Raw genomic sequence first — 21,595 nt, forward strand, 5'->3', positions numbered from 1 at the left:
ATTTTATTTGAATGGTAAATCTGTTGATAAACTGCGTCAATGAAGATGGCATAGTCCTACTCACAGTACAGGTGAAAGCATATTCAATAGGATGTGTGCATGCATTACGTTATTGAGCTTATTTTGGCTGATCTGTTGAGTCTATGGTGCTACAGATGACAAACAACCTGTTTGCCTTCCATTTGGGACTTATATTAGCCTACTGATAAACAACATTTGCATAGAAGCATCACTCCAGCATTTCACACCTGTATGGAAGGACATCATATAGGCACTACCGTTAGTTTGAGAATATAAAACATCTATTCAATGCAAATTGAAAAAAAAAAAAAAACACTTCCTTCCCTAATACGACAATTATCTAATCAACTGTCAATTTATGGATACAATTGCGGCTGGTCAGATCAGCACACCAGTAAATAGCTAACGTTAGACCACAAATCAGATGGCTCGTTGCTGAAAATTGTGCATGTTCAAAATGATAACCAGCTAACATTAGCTAGCTATGTTGGCTATTAGCTCCTATTTGATAATTCAGCACTGTGTTTATCTAGCCAGCTAGCTAGCATAGCAGCTAATATAGCTAGCTAGCCAACACCACAGATGAAAGGGTTAGTTATCGTAATCTTTGCTAACTGGTCACATAGCTATCTGCTAAGCTATCTTGCTTATTGCATGCATGTCCGGGCACATCGACAAGCCTTATTATTAGTGAATAAACTAAACTCAGCAAAAAAAGAAACGTCCTCTCACTGTCAACTGCGTTTATTTTCAGCAAACTTAACATGTGTAAATATTTGTATGAACATAACAAGATTCAACAACTGAGACATAAACTGAACAAGTTCCACAGACATGTGACTAACAGAAATTGAATAATGTGTCCCTGAACAAAGGGGGTGTCAAAATCAAAAGTAACAGTCAGTATCTGGTGTGGCCACCAGCTACATTAAGTACTGCAGTGAATCTCCTCCTCCTAATGTACTCCACCAGATTTGCCAGTTCTTGCTGTGAGATTTTACCCCACTCTTCAACCAAGGCACCTGCAAGTTCCCGGACATTTCTGGGGGGAATGGCCCTAGCCCTCACCCTCCGATCCAACAGGTCCCAGACGTGCTCAATGGGATTGAGATCTGGGCTCTTCGCTGGCCATTGCAGAACACTGACATTCCTGTCTTGCAGGAAATCACACACAGAACGAGCAGTATGACTGGTAGCATTGTCATGCTGGAGGGCCATGTCAGGATGAGCCTGCAGGAAGGGTACCACATGAGGGAAGAGGATGTCTTCCCTGTAACGCACAGCGTTGAGATTACCTGCAATGACAACAAGCTCAGTCTGATGATGCTGTGACACACCGCCCCAGACCATGAGACGATAAACGCAAATCCGACCATCACCCCTGGTTAGACAAAACCGCGACTCGTCAGTGAAGAGCACTTTTTGCCAGTCCTGTCTGATCCAGCGACGGTGGGTTTGTGCCCATAGGCGACGTCGTTGCATGCCTAAGGCACGTTCACGCAGATGAGCAGGGACCCTGGGCATCTTTCTTTTGGTGTTTATCAGAGTCAGTAGAAAGGCCTCTTTATTGTCCTAAGTTTTCATAACTGTGACCTTAATTGCCAACCGTCTGTAAGCCGTTAGTGTCTTAACGACCGTTCCACAGGTGCATGTTCCTTAATTGTTTATGGTTCATTGAACAAGCATGGGAAACAGTGTTTAAACCCTTTACAATTAAGATCTGTGACGTTATTTGGATTTTTACGAATTATCTTTGAAAGACAGGGTCCTGAAAAAGGTTAGTATTTGCAACAGGAGTTCGATTTTGGTCACTACGTCAATTAATACTTTTCTCAATACTGCCCCTTTCTGTTGAAGAATGAGCTAGCTTGCTGCTGATTATTTTCTCTGCTAGACATTTCTCGGCATAGTGCAGTGCTCGTAGCTCAGGCAGTGAGTGGCGGCTGGCATAGCAGCAGCTTTGCTATGTAGAGGGAATATCGGCAAAGCCGATAGAAAAGGGCAGAAAGCCTAGAAAAGGCCAATATCGGTTGTTCTCTATACAAAACATTAGGAACACCTCCATAATATTGAGTTGCACCCCCTTTTTTGCCATCAAAACAGCCTCAATTAGTCTGGGCATGGACTCTACAAGGTGTCGAAAGCGTTCCACAGGCTGCTGCCCCATGTTGACTCCAATGCTTCCCACAGTTGTGTCAAGTTGGCTTGCCCATTCACCCTCAATGAGGCACACAGGCAATCCATGTCTCAATTGTCTCAAGGCTTAAAAATCCTTCTTTAAATGTGTCTCCTTCCCTTCATCTACACTGATTGAAGTGGATTTAACAGGTGACATCAATAAGGGGTAATAGATTTAACCTGGATTTACCTGGGCAGTATATGTCATGGAAAGAGCAGGTGTTCCTAATGTTTTGTACAGTCAGTGTACATACATGCACACATTTGCAATTCTACAGAAATGAAAACAATTGAAACAAAACAAAAATCTTTTAGTTATACAACTTATGTTGTCGCGTCTTCCAAGCTTTGGAAATACACCAAACAAAAATATAAACACAACATGTAAAGTGTTGGTCCCATGTTTCATGAGCTGAAATAAAAAAATCCCAGACATTTTCCACACGCACAAAAAGCTTATTTCTCTAAATTGTTATGAACAAATTTGTTTATATTCCTGTTAGTGAGCATTTCTCCTTTGCCAAGATAATCCATCCACCTGACAGGTGTGGCATATCAAGAAGATGATTAAACAGCATGATCATTATACAAGTGCACCATGTAACAAAGCCCTTTTGTGGGGAAAGACTCATTCTGATTGGCTGGGCCTGGCTCCCCAGTTGGTGGGCCTATGCCCTTCCAGGCCCACCCACGGCTGCACTACTGCCCAGTCATGTGAAATCTGTTGTTGCATTTTCTTCAAACAAGGTCAGTCAAATCATCATATAAAGTACAGTATAATTTCTCCATCTCCCCTAAATTGCAGACTGTACATAGCAAATCTTCTTCATTTATGGCATTGAAGCTACCTACTTCAATTTCCAGAGGCAGTATCCCGGTTCTCAACTGGGCACACAAGGATCTTTTATTTCCTGTTAAGCGAAAGGTGACATAGGGTTCTGGATCATAGGTGTTTTGATCTGGTTATAAGTTCTGAGCTTTGGTTTTAGCCATATATCAGTTGACCATTTTTCTTTGTAGCTAAGGGTTAACTTGTGTTTGATCAAGTTGACATTGCATCGTAACTTGTTTCTAAATATGTGAAGTAGATCAGCTTCCTTAATTATATCATTGAGTTCCTTTGTCCAAGGGTAATTGTGTGTTTTAGTGGCACCAGTTAGTCTGGAGCCCTGTAGTGTGCCGGATGTTGCCCTGCAGGTGTGTGTGCCCCTGCATGTATGAACAGCTTGGCATACTGGATGCTGCCCTGTTGTGTGTGTGTGTGTGTGTGTGTCCACACTCACATGTTCATACCTGTACAGGCGGGTCGGCGTGCTGAATATTATCCTGCAGGTGGCTCATGAGCATTAGGTCACGGGCTTGATACCAGCGCGAGTGCAGCGCGTGGTGGTAGATGTGGCACAGGATGGCACATGTGCGGATGCGGTCCGTACGGTCCTTAGCGTAGATGAACTTGCACAGGCGGTCCATGATGAAGGCACTGTCCTCACCCTCACTCTCCTCTGCATCCTGCTCAGACTAGGGAGGAAGTAGAAAGACAAAGAGAGAAGGGGGAGAGGGACAGTGCCAATTCAATGGTAGGTGTGTATAGTGTTGCACGGTATACCGGTACCACGTTATCCTCACGGTACCAAAATGTCATGAAACTTATGATAACCTTTTAGAATACCGTAGTATCGTTTCATATGATGCTACCGACCTTTTCAGCCCTACCGATCTAAAGAACCTGCTGGCGCCTGCCTGTTATAAAATGTTTATAAAGTCAGTTTTGTTTATAAATTCAGTTGAATTTAAGCAACAGCTAGTAGTCTCTTGTATGCACAAGTCCAATTATATCCACTTCAGGTTCATGCGCATGTCACATGTGGCAGCTGTAATCAGCTATCAGCATCCCCTACCAGCCCTCACCTGCTTCTCTCCATCCGCTCTTCCTCCGTGTCTATTCCCCCGTCAGTTAGAATATATATATAATTTAGCAAGGATGGTGAACAGGGATGCAGACCCAGACCCTGATGAGTCTTCTGTTATTAGATTTGTACATTTGTTACAGTCGAGCAAAGCGAGCAATGTTGTACATTGTATAATTTCATTGCCTGTTATAACCAAGAGCACAGAGTCTGAGTAGACTTTGCAAGTTCACTGTCATGCAGCCTCAGTGTCAGAGGGAAAATGGAGCACCGCTTCGCGACAGGCATGCTTGCAGCTTTACAGCAAAGTAAACGGCTTGTCTCTAGCCCAAACAGTAAAAACAAATATGACCCATATTACCGAGGATGCCTTTTTCCCTTTCTATTGGGATTCGCGCACATTTTATATAATTTCACAAACCATGGTGAAGGCCGTTTTAAACAAATCGCGGGTCGCTAACCTTTGGTTTAATAAACAACATTGTTCTGTCATGGTACCTAGCTAGCTAACAACCAGGTAACATGACAGTAGGTTTAGGCACATTTGATTGGCACAGGGAAAAAAGGAAAAGGGTCTGCTACTCATGAGATGTGCTTCAAAAGGTAGGATTCATATAGGCCTAATAAATTCAGCAAAAAAATAAACGTCCTCTCACTGTCAACTGCGTTTATTTTCAGCAAACTTAACATGTGTAAATATTTGTATGAACATAAGATTCAACAACTGAGACATAAACTGAACAAGTTCCACAGACATGTGACTAACAGAAATGGAATAATGTGTCCCTGAACAAAGGGGGGGGGGGATCAAAATCAAAAGTACCAGCTACATGAAGTACTGCAGTGAATCTCTTCCTCCTAATATACTCCACCAGATTTGCCAGTTCTTGCTGTGAGATTTTACCCCACTCTTCCACCAAGGCACCTGCAAGTTCCCGGACATTTCTGGGGGGAATGGCCCTAGCCCTCACCCTCCGATCCAACAGGTCCCAGACGTGCTCAATGGGATTGAGATCCGGGCTCTTCGCTGGCCATGGCAGAACACTGACATTCCTGTCTTGCAGGAAATTACGCACAGAACAAGTAGTATGGTTGGTGGCATTGTCATGCTGGAGGGTCATGTCAGGATGAGCCTGCAGGAAGGGTACCACATGAGGGAAGAGGATGTCTTCCCTGTAACGCACAGCGTTGAGATTACCTGCAATGACAACAAGCTCAGTCCGATGATGCTGTGACACCGCCCCAGACCATGACAGACCCTCCACCTCCAAATCGATCCCGCTCCAGAGTACAGGCCTCGGTGTAACGCTCATTGCTTCGACAATAAACGCAAATCCGACCATCACCCCTGGTGAGACAAAACCGCGACTCGTCAGTGAAGAGCACTTTTTGCCAGTCCTGTCTGGTCCAGCGACGGTAGGTTTGTGCCCATAGGCGACGTTGTTGCCGGTGATGTCTGGTGAGGACCTGCCTTACAACAGGCCTACAAACCCTCAGTCCAGCCTCTCTCAGCCTATTGCGGACAGTCTGAGCACTGATTGAGAGATTGTGCGTTCCTGGTATACAGTTGGGGAAAAAAGTATTTAGTCAAATCAAATCAAATCAAATTTTATTGGTCACATGCGCCGAATACAACAGGTGCAGACATTACAGTGAAATGCTTACTTACAGCCCTTAACCAACAGTGCATTTATTTTCAACAAAAAAACTAAGAATAAAACAACAACAAAAAAAGTGTTGAGAAAAAAAGAGCAGAAGTAAAATAAAGTGACAGTAGGGAGGCTATATATACAGTAAAATAAAGTGACAGTAGGGAGGCTATATATACAGGGGGGTACCGTTGCAGAGTCAATGTGCGGGGGCACCGGCTAGTTGAGGTAGTTGAGGTAATATGTACATGTGGGTAGAGTTAAAGTGACTATGCATAAATACTTAACAGAGTAGCAGCAGCGTAAAAAGGATGGGGTGGGGGGGCAGTGCAAATAGTCCGGGTAGCCATGATTAGCTGTTCAGGAGTCTTATGGCTTGGGGGTAGAAGCTGTTGAGAAGTCTTTTGGACCTAGACTTGGCACTCCGGTACCGCTTGCCGTGCGATAGCAGAGAGAACAGTCTATGACTAGGGTGGCTGGAGTCTTTGACAATTTTGAGGGCCTTCCTCTGACACTGCCTGGTATAGAGGTCCTGGATGGCAGGAAGCTTTGCCCCAGTGATGTACTGGGCCGTACGCACTACCCTCTGTAGTGCCTTGCGGTCAGAGGCCAAGCAGTTGCCATACCAGGCGGTGATGCAACCAGTCAGGATGCTCTCGATGGTGCAGCTGTAGAATTTTTTGAGGATCTGAGGACCCATGCCAAATCTTTTTAGTCTCCTGAGGAGGAATCCTGCAGTGCAAGACATGTCCCCCTGCTTAAGCCAGTACATGTCCAGGCCCGTCTGAAGTTTGCTAGAGTGCATTTGGATGATCCAGTCAGCCACCAATTGTGCAAGTTCTCCCACTTAAAAAGATGAGAGAGGCCTGTAATTTTCATCATAGGTACACGTCAACTATGACAGACAAATTGAGGAACAAATTTCAGAAAATCACATTGTAGGATTTTTAATGAATTTATTTGCAAATTATGGTGGAAAATAAGTATTTGGTCACCTACAAACAAGCAAGATTTCTGGCTCTCACAGACCTGTAACTTCTTTTTTAAGAGGCTCCTCTGTCCTCCACTCGTTACCTGTATTAATGGCACCTGTTTGAACTTGTTATCAGTATAAAAGACACCTGTCCACAACCTCAAACAGTCACACTCCAAACTCCAATATGGCCAAGACCAAAGAGCTGTCAAAGGACACCAGAAACAAAATTGTAGACCTGCACCAGGCTGGGAAGACTGAATCTGCAATAGGTAAGCAGCTTGGTTTGAAGAAATCAACTGTGGGAGCAATTATTAGGAAATGGAAGACATACAAGACCACTGATAATCTCCCTCGATCTGGGGCTCCACGCAAGATCTCACCCCGTGGGGTCAAAATGATCACAAGAACGGTGAGCAGAAATCCCAGAACCACACGGGGGGACCTAGTGAATGACCTGCAGAGAGCTGGGACCAAAGTAACAAAGCCTACCATCAGTAACACACTACGCCGCCAGGGACTCAAATCCTGCAGTGCAAGACATGTCCCCCTGCTTAAGCCAGTACATGTCCAGGCCCGTCTGAAGTTTGCTAGAGTGCATTTGGATGATCCAGAAGAGGATTGGGAGAATGTCATATGGTCAGATGAAACCAAAATATAACTTTTTGGTAAAAACTCAACTCGTCATGTTTGGAGGACAAAGAATGCTGAGTTGCATCCAAAGAACACCATACCTACTGTGAAGCATGGGGGTGGAAACATCATGCTTTGGGGCTGTTTTTCTGCAAAGGGACCAGGACGACTGATCCGTGTAAAGGAAAGAATGAATGGGGCCATGTATCGTGAGATTTTGAGTGAAAACCTCCTTCCATCAGCAAGGGCATTGAAGATGAAACGTGGCTGGGTCTTTCAGCATGACAATGATCCCAAACACACCGCCCGGGCAACGAAGGAGTGGCTTCGTAAGAAGCATTTCAAGGTCCTGGAGTGACCTAGCCAGTCTCCAGATCTCAACCCCATAGAAAATCTTTGGAGGGAGTTGAAAGTCCGTGTTGCCCAGCGACAGCCCCAAAACATCACTGCTCTAGAGGAGATCTGCATGGAGGAATGGGCCAAAATACCAGCAACAGTGTGTGAAAACCTTGAAGACTTACAGAAAACGTTTGACCTGTGTCATTGCCAACAAAGGGTATATAACAAAGTATTGAGAAACTTTTGTTATTGACCAAATACTTATTTTCCACCATAATTTGCAAATAAATTCATAAAAAATCCTACAATGTGATTTTCTGGAGAAAAAAAATCTCATTTTGTCTGTCATAGTTGACGTGTACCTATGATGAAAATTACATGCCTCTCTCATCTTTTTAAGTGGGAGAACTTGCACAATTGGTGGCTGACTAAATACTTTTTCCCCCACTGTAACTCGGGCAGTTGTTGTACCTGTCCTGCAGGTGTGATGTTCGGATGTACCGATCCTGTGCAGGTGTTGTTACATGTAGTCTGCCACTGCGAGGATGATCAGCTGTCTGTCCTGTCTCCCTGTAGCGCTGTCTTAGGCGTCTCACAGTACGGACATTGCAATTTATTGCCCTGGCCACATCTGCAGTCCTCATGCCTCCTTGCAGCATGCCTAAGGCACGTTCGCACAGATGAGCAGGGACCCTGGGCATCTTTATTTTTGTGTTTTTCAGAGTCGGTAGAAAAGCCTCTTTAGTGTCCTAAGTTTTCATAACTGTGACCTTAATTGCCTACCGTCTGTAAGCCGTTAGTGTCTTAACGACCGTTCCACAGGTGCATGTTCATTAATTGTTCATGGTTCATTGAACAAGCATAGGAAACAGTGTTTAAACCCTTTACAATGAAGATCTGTGAAGTTAATTGGATTTTTACAAATTATCTTTGAAAACAGGGTCCTGAAAAAAGGATGTTTCTTTTTTTGCTGAGTTTAGTATGCCTAAACTATATCAAAAATCTATTACTTTCTGGTGCTCCTTAAATTCTGTTTGGTGCCTAACATTTTAAAAGATGGGAGCAGTGTGTGTATGTGTGTTTGCGGGAGAGAGAGAGGTGTGTGTTTTTATGAGAGTGAGGGAGACAGAGTGTGAGGAAGGGAGGGAGAGTGTGTGTCTGTGTTAACTGAAGTGTAAAGAAGGTTTCATGCAATGTTTTCCCCTTACTGACACAATGACATGCAGATCATTATGCATGTTTATTCTTTCCTCCCACCAAATCACAGGTAGGCATTTGCAAATATGAGCAAATCAGCCATTCTATGCAGTATTCTATTATACACTGAACAGTGTGGAGTTAAACTCAATGTGTTGTATTGAGTATAAGTGTGAATTTAAAATCGTTTTCCCCCCACAAAATTAAAATCAAAGTGCAGTTATCACCAAACTACCACTAACAGGTCCCGATCATCATCATAAAGGGAAAAATACAAAATACCTAAACACAACAATGTTGTAATGTTAGTAAGAGGAGATATGCATCTTTCAAATTATTTGCCAAGGAAAATAAAAAATCCTGAACAACACTTGCACTTGACTCCATCCCCCCGAAACTACAGTGGCAGTACAGGTGCAATGCTGAAAGGGAGGCATCGTGAGACCCAAACTGTTGCTGGCAGCGGTGCGATAAGGGACGGAGTGAGAAAATCACAGCGCTGATACCAGAAATTATTGCAGTTGATATACAGCCATTTTAAATGGTAGAGGATGTCGGCTTCATTGCCCTAATGGCATATCTAGAACTAGACTACAAGATGCCATGTCTAAAAAACCATGACGGCCCAGATGGAGAAATTGTACAACAATGAAACTGCAAGTACAAAGCTCTCAAACCCCATACGTTGCGTTAACAACAGATTATTAGACGTCTAAGAACACGCTGTCATACAGTACTGCAACGAGCCATAATATTGATGAGAAGTGGGACATGAAGTCCCATGTACTGCCAAATGAGAACAGCAGAGAACCTATAACGATATTAAATACCATTGTTGCTAAGTGGGTGCGGGACAGCAGTAAGGTGAGCGCTGTCTGGTAGGTAGCCAGGACTGCGGTAGATTGAACGGCATTGCACCCTAGTGGTCATACGCAGGACCATATCTGAATTCACAACCTTTTATTATTGTTTTCATCTTTGTTCAAACATTTTTATTTTTTTTGTATTTAAACATTTAGTCACATCCTCTAGTTATGGCATTAGCTCATGGATAATAATTATTTCGGATCCACATACGTTTTGCACGAGTTCCTAGTAAGTATCCACCACGTCGCTTACATTTACATTTTTGTCATTTAGCAGATGCTCTTATCCAGAGCGACTTACAGTTAGTTTTAATTTTTTTCATACTGGCCCCCTGTGGGAATCGAACCCACAACCCTGGCGTTGCAAGCGCCATGCTCTACCAACTGAGCTACACGGGGCCAATTTGAAACGAATAAGAGGAGACAAAGTCATTTCAGACAATTGAGAAGCAGCCATGGGGTCCATAGAAATATAATGACTAAAACAGACACTCCCATTCAAGTTATATGATGGGTGGACCAGCTGCCATATTGAGTGTACCCATAACCCGGAAGTAATTCTGTGTCTATTGTGGGGTCTCTGCCCGTTTCCTTACCTTGGTCTCTCCCTGGAGGCCCAGGGCGCGACGGTGAGCCTTGTAGTCAAACTTGTAGTAGGTGTGCATGATGCGGCGTAGGTAGACGCGGCACACCTCCTCCGTGCTGCCCTTGGTCTCCAGGTAGCCCAGTAGGCGGTCGATGATGCCGCACACACGCCCCTCGTCCTTCAGGTTGTCCACGTACTTTGGGGGAGGGAGAGAGAGTGAGTGATTGAATATGATCATGTGAAATGTAAAGTTAGTGTGAAAAAGAGATCGGATCAATATGCAAACGAATGAGTGAAAAAGTAATCCCAATAGTGTGTTATGTACATGGTACATGTTTTCATAGGAATTATATTGCTGTCTATTCTATTAATCCATTTACTTCATATGTGTCTATAGTGATTGAGTATCAATTAAGTTTGTCTTTGACAGACGCACAAGTGACTTCTATAATGTGAAAATGAGGGTGTGGATCTAAAATGGCGAGTACACTATGGGAGGGCCTCACCTTGAGAGTGGGGGTCAGTGTTCTGCATGATCTTGGTGAACTCCTCGTCCATCCTCTCCACCAAGGTCAGAATGCAGCCGCGCACCCTGAATGGCTGAGGAACAGATAGAGAAACAGACTTTAGTTGGACAATCTACTGCAAACTGCAAACTGTAGCCTATCACATGAAGTGTCTTGCCATTCTTGCCACGCCTGTCTATTCTTGCCAAAAGGACCACAATGGCAATAAGTAAAAGACTAATGTATTTGATAGGATTTTCTAATGTACATACTGCTTGTTCTTGACTGTATATGTATTTATATTTTAAAAAATGATAGTAGAACTTTATTTTCCTGTGAGGGAACTTCTTGTTTGGAGTAGTTCAAATAAATTAAATTAACCAATCAATCATTCACTCACTGTAAGAAACTCAATCAACCACTAAGAGTTTTCTGTGAGATAATTACCTGAGAGTCAGCAATGGCCAGGTTCTCGCTGTCCTCAGCGATGTTCTCGCCGATAAAGATGTTGTTGTTGTTAAAGAGGATGTCCAGCAGCTCGTCAATGCAGTCCAGACACTTCTTCCACATATCAGCCTGGGAGAGGGGTGGGGCGGGACAGGTAAAAGGGATGAGGAGAATATTAGTGGGAATTGGGGTCACACTCAGGGCCGGATAAGGGAGAATCCGGGCCGAAAACGGGAGATTATGGTTGTCAGCACCATTTCACCAGGTGAATGTACTTGGAGAATCAAGGCGATTCTGATGCTGAGAACACATTTCTAAAAACGGACAAAGTACAACTTGAACTTTGTTTTTACATTAAATAAATTCCCCTACCCCATGTTTTCCCCAACTGATATGGGGGGGACATTAAAATGGATGGAATTGCCATTACTGTAGAATTGCACATTAAATATTCTGTTTTTCTCTCTCAAATGTGCCGTCATTTCATATAGAGGTGGCAGAATTAAGACCACTCAGGATCAACCCCTTCAGACAACGACGGACAGTCTGTCTATCCCGTTAGCATAGCCACACATCCGTGGAGTGGGCAGATGGGCGGTAATAAAACAGGAAAGTTTTAGCATTTATCAATTTAGGCATTTAGTAATTTAACAATTAAGCATTTAACAATTTGGCATTTAATGCCAGTGAGTCTGACCTTCATGAAGGCAGCCAGGTTAGGGTTGTAGTCGTACAGGGAGGCAATGATGTTGAACTTGATCTTGACCATGATGCCCTCACCTAGAATGTTCTCATTGGAGATGTTGGCCAGGGTGTGGAGAAGCTCGATCTGGGCAGCTCTGAACAAAGTGGAATGTAGAGAAGGAGGGAGGTAGAGAGAACAATGGGTGTAGGGAAGGAGGGACAGTGTTAAGTTAGTTTAGGGTCTTTTCAGGCTTTGGTGTCATATTGGCTAGGGCTTTTACTGAATGGAGTTTTTGTCTGGTCACAAAAGAAACCCCAAAACCCTACCTGATGTCCCCTTGTAGACATGAAAGTGCTATGTCTGTGAAAGGCAAAAACTTTGCCTAGCCTTAGGTAGAACCGATACCATATTGTTTACATCGGCATGGTTTTCAGATCTACAAAAGCGCCATCAAGAAGTGACTAGGGGCACATTTTGGGACAGAGCATTTATGTCAACGTAGTCAAATGAGTTGTACCTGTCTGTTCCCTTCTTTCCACGGGCCTGCAGAATCTCGTTGAGTTTCTTTACCACAACTGTTGTGTTGATTTCTGTTCCCTTGGCAAACATCTTAAAGGGTAGGAAGCATGAGTTTTTACTCACTAAAAGTAACAACACAGTGTGGTCAAAGACTTAGTTGAAGTCACGATCTGGTTAGCTATAACTACAAACATAGTTATGTTATTATTATTTACATATTTATTCACTTATTTCTGGATAACCACAATTAACTATTTCTCAACGTCATATGGAGAATCTACTCTGCGTTAGCTAGCTCGAGCTGGCTAACGTTAGCCACTAGCCATGCTGACAGAGTGCTGGCAGTGGTGAGCTACACTCCACCAATCACGAGGTGGTGTGATGTAAAGAACCAAATCAGATTCCACACACGTGGGGGCCGCATGATCCTGCTCGCCTGCTCCATGTAGCTCTGACTTATCCTGCACCGGCAGGCTTGCCTCTGGCGCAAAAGGAAAGTGGAAAATCATTCTTGCCTGCTCTAATTGTATAGTACCTTGTCTGTTCTTAGTTTGTTTTTTGTCCTCCAATTTACTTGGTAAACTCTTCGACCTGTTGTGAGTTTTTCAACCTTAGCTTAGTACTAGCGCACTACAGTAACTGACTGACTGTGCTGTTCATTTCCATCTGCCTGGAGCCTTCATCGGATCACCGTTTTATTGCCGACTCTTCCCTTTGTCTCCTGTGCCCAATGCCGCCTCTGGATTATTGCCTCTGGAATCTATCTACTTTAGATTTACCTCACTATAGGATTGATTAGCTGACTCTCCCTCCGCCGGTGAAACGGCCTCTCCCTTTGAAGTGCCTCTCTCCTTGGCTCTTCTTTGGTAGCCAACTCAGCCGTCTATCAGTCTCCGCTCTCTGTACTTTATATCTGCTGGCTTTTTTTGTGTGTGTTCTATGGGTTCCTGCCTGTGCTAGACTAGTTGGTGTTGTTCTCTGGCTTACTATTTAGCTATGTCGACCGTGGTGGTTGGCTAGCTAGGCTAGTTAGCTGGCTAAAATAACTCACTTTAGCTGGCTGACTTGCTGGCTAAGATAACTGCATATACCGGTAACATTATTTGATAACTGGTTAAATTGCGTTATGCATTTCCAAAACTTTGGCTTACTTTAATGTAGCTGTAAGCTAGGTTTTTATAGCAACTGGCTGACCCATGCAGTTCTAACATAACGTTAGCAGGCTGGTAGGGCTAACGTTAGCAGGCTGGTAGGGCTAACGTTAGCAGGCTGGTAGGGCTAACGTTAGCAGGCTGGTAGGGCTAACGTTAGCAGGCTGGTAGGGCTAACGTTAGCAGGCTGGTTGGCCTAACGTTAGCAGGCTGGTTGGCCTAATTAGCTTGCAACAATAAATTCATAGAGTATTTTCTTGTAAGTTGGCTGAAAATGTAATTGAGTGAGTATTTCTGTTGGAGTTTACATTATAGGAAAAAGGCTGGCTTGCCGGGTCCTCCATATTACATCACAACCCACAAAAACATTTTCTGGCATGACTTCGGCATTCTGATAGGTTTTATGTAATCATCCGAAAAATTTAAAAGTGAGGTGCAACTTTGCATTGGGACTTTTGATGCATATACTAATGCCAATCCATATGTTACATGTGGTTACGTTTATGCTACCTAACCTTTAAATGTCTCCTGTCGGGAAAAGCAATTAGCACACTATCCACATTCCCTGGAAGGTTTGGGTCAGTTTTCATAAAGCGTTTCAGAGTAGCAGTGCTGAGCTAGGATCAGGTCCCCCCAGTCTAGTCATTACAATCTAAAAGGCAGAACTTCTACTCTAAGACGTGTTATGACCATATAGGACCATTGGGTCGTGTTCATTTGGGCTCGAGACAGAAAATGCTTTAAAACATTTTGCAATTAAAAACGAAAATGAGTGTTTCTAATTAGTAAAGTTCAGGTGGTCCCTCCCCATTTCTGTCAGTTTTCTTACATTTGGTGGTTAATGAACACAAACCATATATACAGATAAGTGGAGTGAGGATATGTATTGTCATGCCATGACTTGATTACCCACCTTAACGAGGGGCACTCCTCCCTTCACCTTCTCCCATTCTCCTTCGCCCTCCTCTTGGGCCTCTTCCTCTGCCTCTTCCTCCAGGCGCTCCTTCCGCTTGTGTCTCTTCTTCCTGTCCTCCTTTTTCTTCTCACTGGTGTGTCGCTCAACCTCGCTACCAGACCTGGCAAGACAGAATGAGGTGTTGTGAATACATTTCAGTCAGTGTGTAAAACTGATCTGATGTCAGAGACAAGAGTCTCTAGAGCTGGGGGTAGGCAAATATATTCAGTCGTCAGCCAATTTTTAAACATGATTATATATTTTTTTATTAACTAACTAACAAAACCGGGAGGCCAAATAAAATCGCTTTGGGGCCAAATTTGTCCCGCAGGCCGTCTGTTGCCGACCACTGCTTTAGAATATAGTTTTACATACAGAGTGAGAGATACTGAATGAAAGTCAGAGGCAGGATGTTTAGACTTAGAGCGATGTTCGGTTACAGAGGCACTGATATTGACTCTAGACTCAATCCACAATAATTCCGTCCTAACGTGCGATGTACAAAGGACAGGGAAAGGGACTGACTTCTTGAGGAAGATTTTGGCAATGGCGTTATTGCCCTCTTCGTCTTCACTACCGCTGCCGCTTTCCGCAGTGTCTGAGTCCCAGTCTTCGTCATCCCCATCACTGCTGCTGGAAGACTCCTCATCCTGTTGAAGACAAGCACTGTCATTACACAATACACACAAGTTAGATTAAAGCCCCCATGCAGTCTTTTTAATGTTCTTTTTAAATCATCTCTGTATATCTAATCAATCACTGTTTATTTATTGAATATAACACCAAAATATATTTGTCATAATTTATTTCCCTGAGCCTCCTTGGGCCACTGAAATGTTCAGTCTGACTGTGTGGGCGTGGGGATACAAATCTGAATATATTTACATAGTCAGGCCTGATTGACTGATAGAATCGTCTAAAGCCCACCCCCTTACCTCTTCAACTAACAAAGGCACATGGTATTCAACCTGTCAGTTGGAGTTGGACTCTGAAAGCAATGAACTTCGGCAAGTGTGTAGGATTCTTTGTTTTGTCATCAAAACAAACAAGTCATACAGCATGCCTCTTAACTTGCTATATCATTGTTGTACTGTTTTCAATAGGTCACCAGAAGATGCAGGACCAGAACAGCCTGTTTGCATGGTGGACCATCTTGGCCTACACTGTGTCTGCGGTCTATTCAATGCAGAATGCCATGATTATCTACAGTACAGACCATATGGTATAATCTTCAGTATCAACACAAAGTCTATTTATTCATTTTACGAAATAGACCTAAAAGACTCTTGAATAACACATTTTGGAATGTTTTCTGATGTTGAAAATATAGAAACCAATGAAAAGTTTGCCATTCTTCATAAATTCTAATCAGATATGTACATAACATAATAAACAGATCATAAACAAGGTTATAATGAAAGTCTAAATCATAGCATGCAAGTATATTTTCCAGTTATTGTTATACATGTGCTCAAGCTCTGGAAAATTGTCCCTGTGAGAGGAAAACAGATCACGGAGAAAGTAAGAGGGTGTTAAACATAACCAGATAAGTCTAAAACGTAGAGCAGTAGCAGAGTAGCCATTGATTGTATAAAGTACAAAAAAGTAGTGGTTTTATTTACATTGTCCTCACCAGCTTTCTCAAACACTGACATTACTATACACAACTATAACCTCATCCCATCACAGGAAAGGCAGAAGAGTTAGTAGTAAAAAAAAGTTTTGGGGGGGGGGATGGCATTTAATCCTAGTAAACTGAGCCACACATACAGTTGAAGTCGGAAGTTTACATACACCTTAGCCAAATACATTTCAACAATTCCTGACATTTAATCCTAGTAAGAATTCCCTGTCTTAGGTCAGTTAGGATCACCACTTTATTTTAAGAACGTGAAATGTCAGAATAATAGAGATAATGATTTATTTCAGCTTTTATTTATTTTCATCACATTCCCAGTGGGTCAGAAGTTTACATACACTCAATTAGTATTTGGTAGCATTGCCTTTAAATTGTTTAACTTGGGTCAAACATTTCGGGTAGCCTTCCACAAGCTTCCCACAATAAGTTGGGTGAATTTTGGCCCATTCCTCCTGACAGAGCTGGTGTAACTGAGTCAGGTTTCTAGGCCTCCTTGCTCGCACACGCTTTTTCAGTTCTGCCCACAAATGTTCTATAGGATTGAGGTCAGGGCTTTGTGATGGCCACTCCAATACCTTGACTTTGTTGTCCTTAAGCCATTTTGCCACAACTTTGGAAGTATGCTTGGGGTCATTGTCCATTTGGAAGAGCCATTTGCGACCAAGCTTTAACTTCCTGACTGATGTCTTGAGATGTTGCTTCAATATATCCACATAATTTTCCTTCCTCATGATGCCATCTATTTTGTGAAGTGCACCAGTCCCTCCTGCAGCAAAGCACCCCCACAGCATGATGCTGCCACCCCCGTGCTTCACGGTTGGGATGGTGTTCTTCGGCTTGCAAGCGACCCCTTTTATCCTCCAAACATAACGATGGTCATTATGGCCATGTTTCATCAGACCAGAGGACATTTCTCCAAAAAGTATGATCTTTGTCCCCATGGCGGTTTTTGAGCAGTGGCTTCTTCCTTGCTGAGTGGCCTTTCAGGTTATAATAATAATAATAATAATAATAATATGCCATTTAGCAGACGCTTTTATCCAAAGCGACTTACAGTCATGCGTGCATACATTTTTGTGTATGGGTGGTCCCGGGATCGAACCCACTACCTTGGCGTTACAAGCGCCGTGCTCTACCAGCTGAGCTACAGAGGACCATGGTTATGTCGATATGTCGATATGTCGATAGCAAAGGACCAGGTTATGTCGATATAGGACTCGTTTTACTGTGGCTATAGATACTTTTGTACCCGTTTCCTCCAGCATCTTCACAAGGTCCTTTGCTGTTGTTCTGGGATTGATTTGCACTTTTCGCACCAAAGTACGTTCATCTCTAGGAGACAGAACGCATCTCCTTCCTGAGCGGTATGACGGCTGCGTGGTCCCATGGTGTTTATACTTTCATACTATTGTTTGTACAGATGAACGTGGTACCTTCAGGCATTTGGAAATTGCTCCCAAGGATGAAGCAGACTTGTGGAGGTCTACCATTTTTTTTCTGAGGTCTTGGCAGATTTTATTTTAGATTTTCCCATGATGTCAAGCAAAGAGGCACTGAGTTTGAACGTAGGCCTTGAAATACATCCACAGGTACACATCCAATTGACTCAAATTATGTCAATTAGCCTTTTTGAAGCTTCTAAAGCCATGACATCATTTTCTGGAATTTTCCAAGCTGTTTATAGGCACAGTCAACTTAGTGTATGTAAACTTCTGACCCACTGGAATTGTGATACAGTGAATTATAAGTGAAATAATCTGTCTATAAACAATTGTTGGAAAAATTACTTGTGTGCACAAAGTAGATGTCCTAACCGATTTGCCAAAACTACAGTTTGTTAACAAGAAATTTGTGGAGTGGTTGAAAAACAAGTTTTAATGACTCCAACCTAAGTGTATGTAAACTTCCGACTTCAACTGTAGGTCATGGTTCAACTACTACACTCTCTGAAAAAAGTAATAGAACTTTTGCCCCCAAAGCAGAACAATCTTGGGTCTATATTAGGGATGTTAATGGTTAACTGTTGATCGGTTAGTGGCCGAAAATACATGCTTATTGGACTATAGGTTAATTAGCTAAATTTAGTGGAATTCAATTGATGCATGTGTACATTTATTTATCAAACAGGCACAGCATAACCACCAGTGCCCAGTAGGCTATGAGCTAAATAATATCACCTGTCGGACAATGCAGCTCTCGAACAGCTGGATGCTGCTGGAGTTAAAACGTGTTCTTATAAGCACAGTAATTGCGCAACAATTTTAAATGCAATCGCATGTTAAAAACATAGTTTTGAAGGCCACAATTAATATTGCTACAATTTTCTTTTCTCAACTCCGAATTGAAGCCAGTCATCCAGTCGCCATTCGAGTGCATGTGCAATACAATAGGCAAGGCTATGAGCGTGTCACCCACCCCCTTGCAACTGGAGGAAGTATGCGTTTTGAAAACATACTTCAATTGTTTGAAACCTGGGCGTTTTACTTCATATTATTACCTTGCTTCTAAGTAGCCAGCCTAGCCAAAATCAAACCATAGAAACGTAGAGGCAATTTTATAAAGACTTCCTCATTTGCCATTGAAACAGCATTTCTCTCCTGTTCTATTGGTTTTCATATCAACTTTATTTTGTTGACCAGAAGCAAAAGGCACAATCCTAGTCATATTAGCAACCCATCCTAGTTGTTGCATCTTTAGATTCCCCCTCTTTCTACGTTTGAGATTTTCAGCTCTGTCACATATGGAACCACTTGCATCAGATGCGCTATTTAGAATGGCATTTTCCCACGAATAGCATTTTGGCAAATGTTTGAAATTATGTTTTACATTTGTTGCTTCTTTAGAGTAGTTGTATGTTCAATAACAACTTTTTTTTAGGGCTGTGAGACGATTGGCTTGCTACTTAAAGTGCAGTCGCAAAAACCATCAAGCGCTATGATGAAACAAGCTCTCATGTGGACCGCCACAGCAATGGAAGACCAAGAGTTCTCTGCTGCAGGGGATAAGTTCATTAGAGCTACCAGCCTCAGGAATTGCAGCCCAAATAAATGCTTCACAGAGTTCAAGTAACAGACACATCTCAACATCAACTATTCAGAGGGGACTGTGTGAATCAGGCCTTCATGGTCGAATTGCTGCAAAGAAACCACTACTAAAGGACGGCAATAAGAAGAAGAGACCTGCTTGGGCTAAGAAAGAGAGGTGGAAATTTGTCCTTTGGTCTGGAGTCCAAATTTGAGATTTTTGGTTCCAACCGCCGTGTCTTTGTGAGATGTGGTGTGGGTGAACAGATGATCTCTGCATGTGTTGTTCCCACCGTAAAGCATGGAGGAGGAGGTGTTATGGTGCTGGGGTGCTTTGCTGGTGACACTGATTTATTTAGAATTCAAGGCACACTTAACCAGCATGGCTACCACAGCATTCTGCAGCGATACGCCATCCCATATGGTTTGGGCTTAGTGGGACTATCATTGGTTTTTCAACAGGACAATGACCCAACACACCTCCAGGCTGTGTAAGGGCTATTTTACCACGAAGGAGAGTGATGAGTGCTGCATCAGATGACCTGGCCTCCACAATCCCCTGACCTCAACCCAATTGAGATGGTTTCGGATGAGTCGGACGGCAGAGTGAAGGAAAAGCAGCCAACATGTGATCAGCATATGTGGGCACTCCTTCAAGACTGTTGGAAAAGCATTCCAGGTGAAGCTGATTGAGAGAACGCCAAGAGTGTGCAAAGCTGTCATCAAGGCAAAGTGTGGCTACTTCGAAGAATCTCAAATATAAAATATATTTTGATTTGTTTAACACTTTTTTTGTTATTACATGATTCCATATGTGTTATTTCATAGTTTTAAATGTCGTCACTATTATTCTACAATGTAGAAAATAGTAAAAAAAATAAAGGAAAAACCTTGAATGAGTAGGTGTGTCCAAACCTTTGACTGGTACTGTATACTAAATAATATTTGTGTGAAATATGTTTTGATTTAGAATGGACCATTATCATGCACCCGTCTCGAAACAGGGGCAGCGGGAAAAAATACATGGCATCTATGCACTTAAATAGCGAATGGAGGACGCTTTTCCCGTGGTTCATTTTCATGCCAGCCAGGTAGGCTATACTCCTGTTGTAAAGATAAGCAATGTGCTTAATATCAGGAAAGTTGAGAAATAAATATAGTAGGCCTAGCCTATAGATTGCTGATGGGATCGTCTTTTTAATAGAGGCCATCAACTGTTTTCTCGCGCAATTGCATAGCCTATAGAAATGTTGCACAACATGAGCTCATGGGCTCTCATTAAGTGTTTGATTAGATTTTAGATTACATTTGCATTGATTTCAGAATGTTTAAAGGGACAATAGAATACTAAGTTTCTGGCAGTTCGCAAGTTTGGTAGCCTACTAATGACCATCAGCAGCATCAGAGCTTGGAGAAGCCTAATTACCGTGACTAAACGGTCACGTAGAATTTAACTGCCTTGTGTGGCGGTAATACGGTCACCACAACAGCCCTAGTCACGTTATTTTTATCTATTTGGAACAAATAGTTAACCGAGGGTCAGTTAGTCGGCAGCAAAATTGACCGAAATGTCTATATATTACTATTTTTCACCACATGTTGTGGCTAAACCATGCACTTTGACAGACTTAGTAGGAATTGTTAATGAACAGGGGCTACTCGTCTATGTGATTGGCTGCACTCTTACACCTTACCTTTTGATTATAGAATGGGGTGACATAAAGTTCTCTATAGAGCTGCTGCCTATGCTGTCTGACAAAATCACTATTTTAGTAGTTCTTCAAAGTAAACAAGACACTTTTATGACTGCTGAATACCAACTATCAATCACTTAGGTATCAATCACGTATTTTCAGATAGACGTTGGTCAATCAGTTAAAAAATATATAGGTTAATTGCTCAGCACTACTAACGAGTCCTGCGCAGCTTGTGAGTGTTGTAAAGGGAAACCGATGTGTTTCTGATAATCTTAGCTTTCAGGAATGGGGTCATAATAGCTTATAGCTTCAACCGTACAGAAGTTCTGAAATTTCCATCCCCAACTATAACATTTTCCGTCTAGATAGAACTGCCAAAGGGGGTGGAGTTGTAATCTACTGTAGAGATAGCCTGCAGAGCTCTATCATACTATCCAGGTCTGTGCCCAAACAGTTTGAGCTTCTACTTCTAAAAATCCACCTTTCCAGAAATAAGTCTCTCACTGTTGCCGCTTGCTACAGAGCCCCCAGCTGTGCCCCGGACACCATATGTGAATTGATTGCCCCCCATTTATCCTCAGAGTTCGTACTGCTTGGTGACCTAAATTGGGATATGCTTAACAC

The 21,595-nt window shown here is 42.7% G+C and overlaps 1 protein-coding gene across 1 annotated transcript in view; it reads right to left on the reverse strand.

Annotated features, from left to right (window-relative positions):
• LOC311099670 (eukaryotic translation initiation factor 3 subunit C-like) overlaps window positions 1–21,595 on the reverse strand; it is a 104,899-nt gene that overhangs the window by 59,975 nt on the left and 23,329 nt on the right. The window contains 8 exon segments of the mRNA XM_084140390.1: window positions 3,493–3,717; window positions 10,360–10,545; window positions 10,851–10,949; window positions 11,303–11,431; window positions 12,000–12,141; window positions 12,505–12,596; window positions 14,571–14,733; window positions 15,138–15,262. Of these exon segments, the coding sequence (XP_083996516.1) occupies window positions 3,493–3,717; window positions 10,360–10,545; window positions 10,851–10,949; window positions 11,303–11,431; window positions 12,000–12,141; window positions 12,505–12,596; window positions 14,571–14,733; window positions 15,138–15,262 (1,161 nt within the window).

The sequence above is a fragment of the Coregonus lavaretus genome (assembly GCF_964263955.1).
Source record: "Coregonus lavaretus genome assembly, chromosome: 1".
NCBI lineage: Eukaryota > Metazoa > Chordata > Actinopteri > Salmoniformes > Salmonidae > Coregonus > Coregonus lavaretus.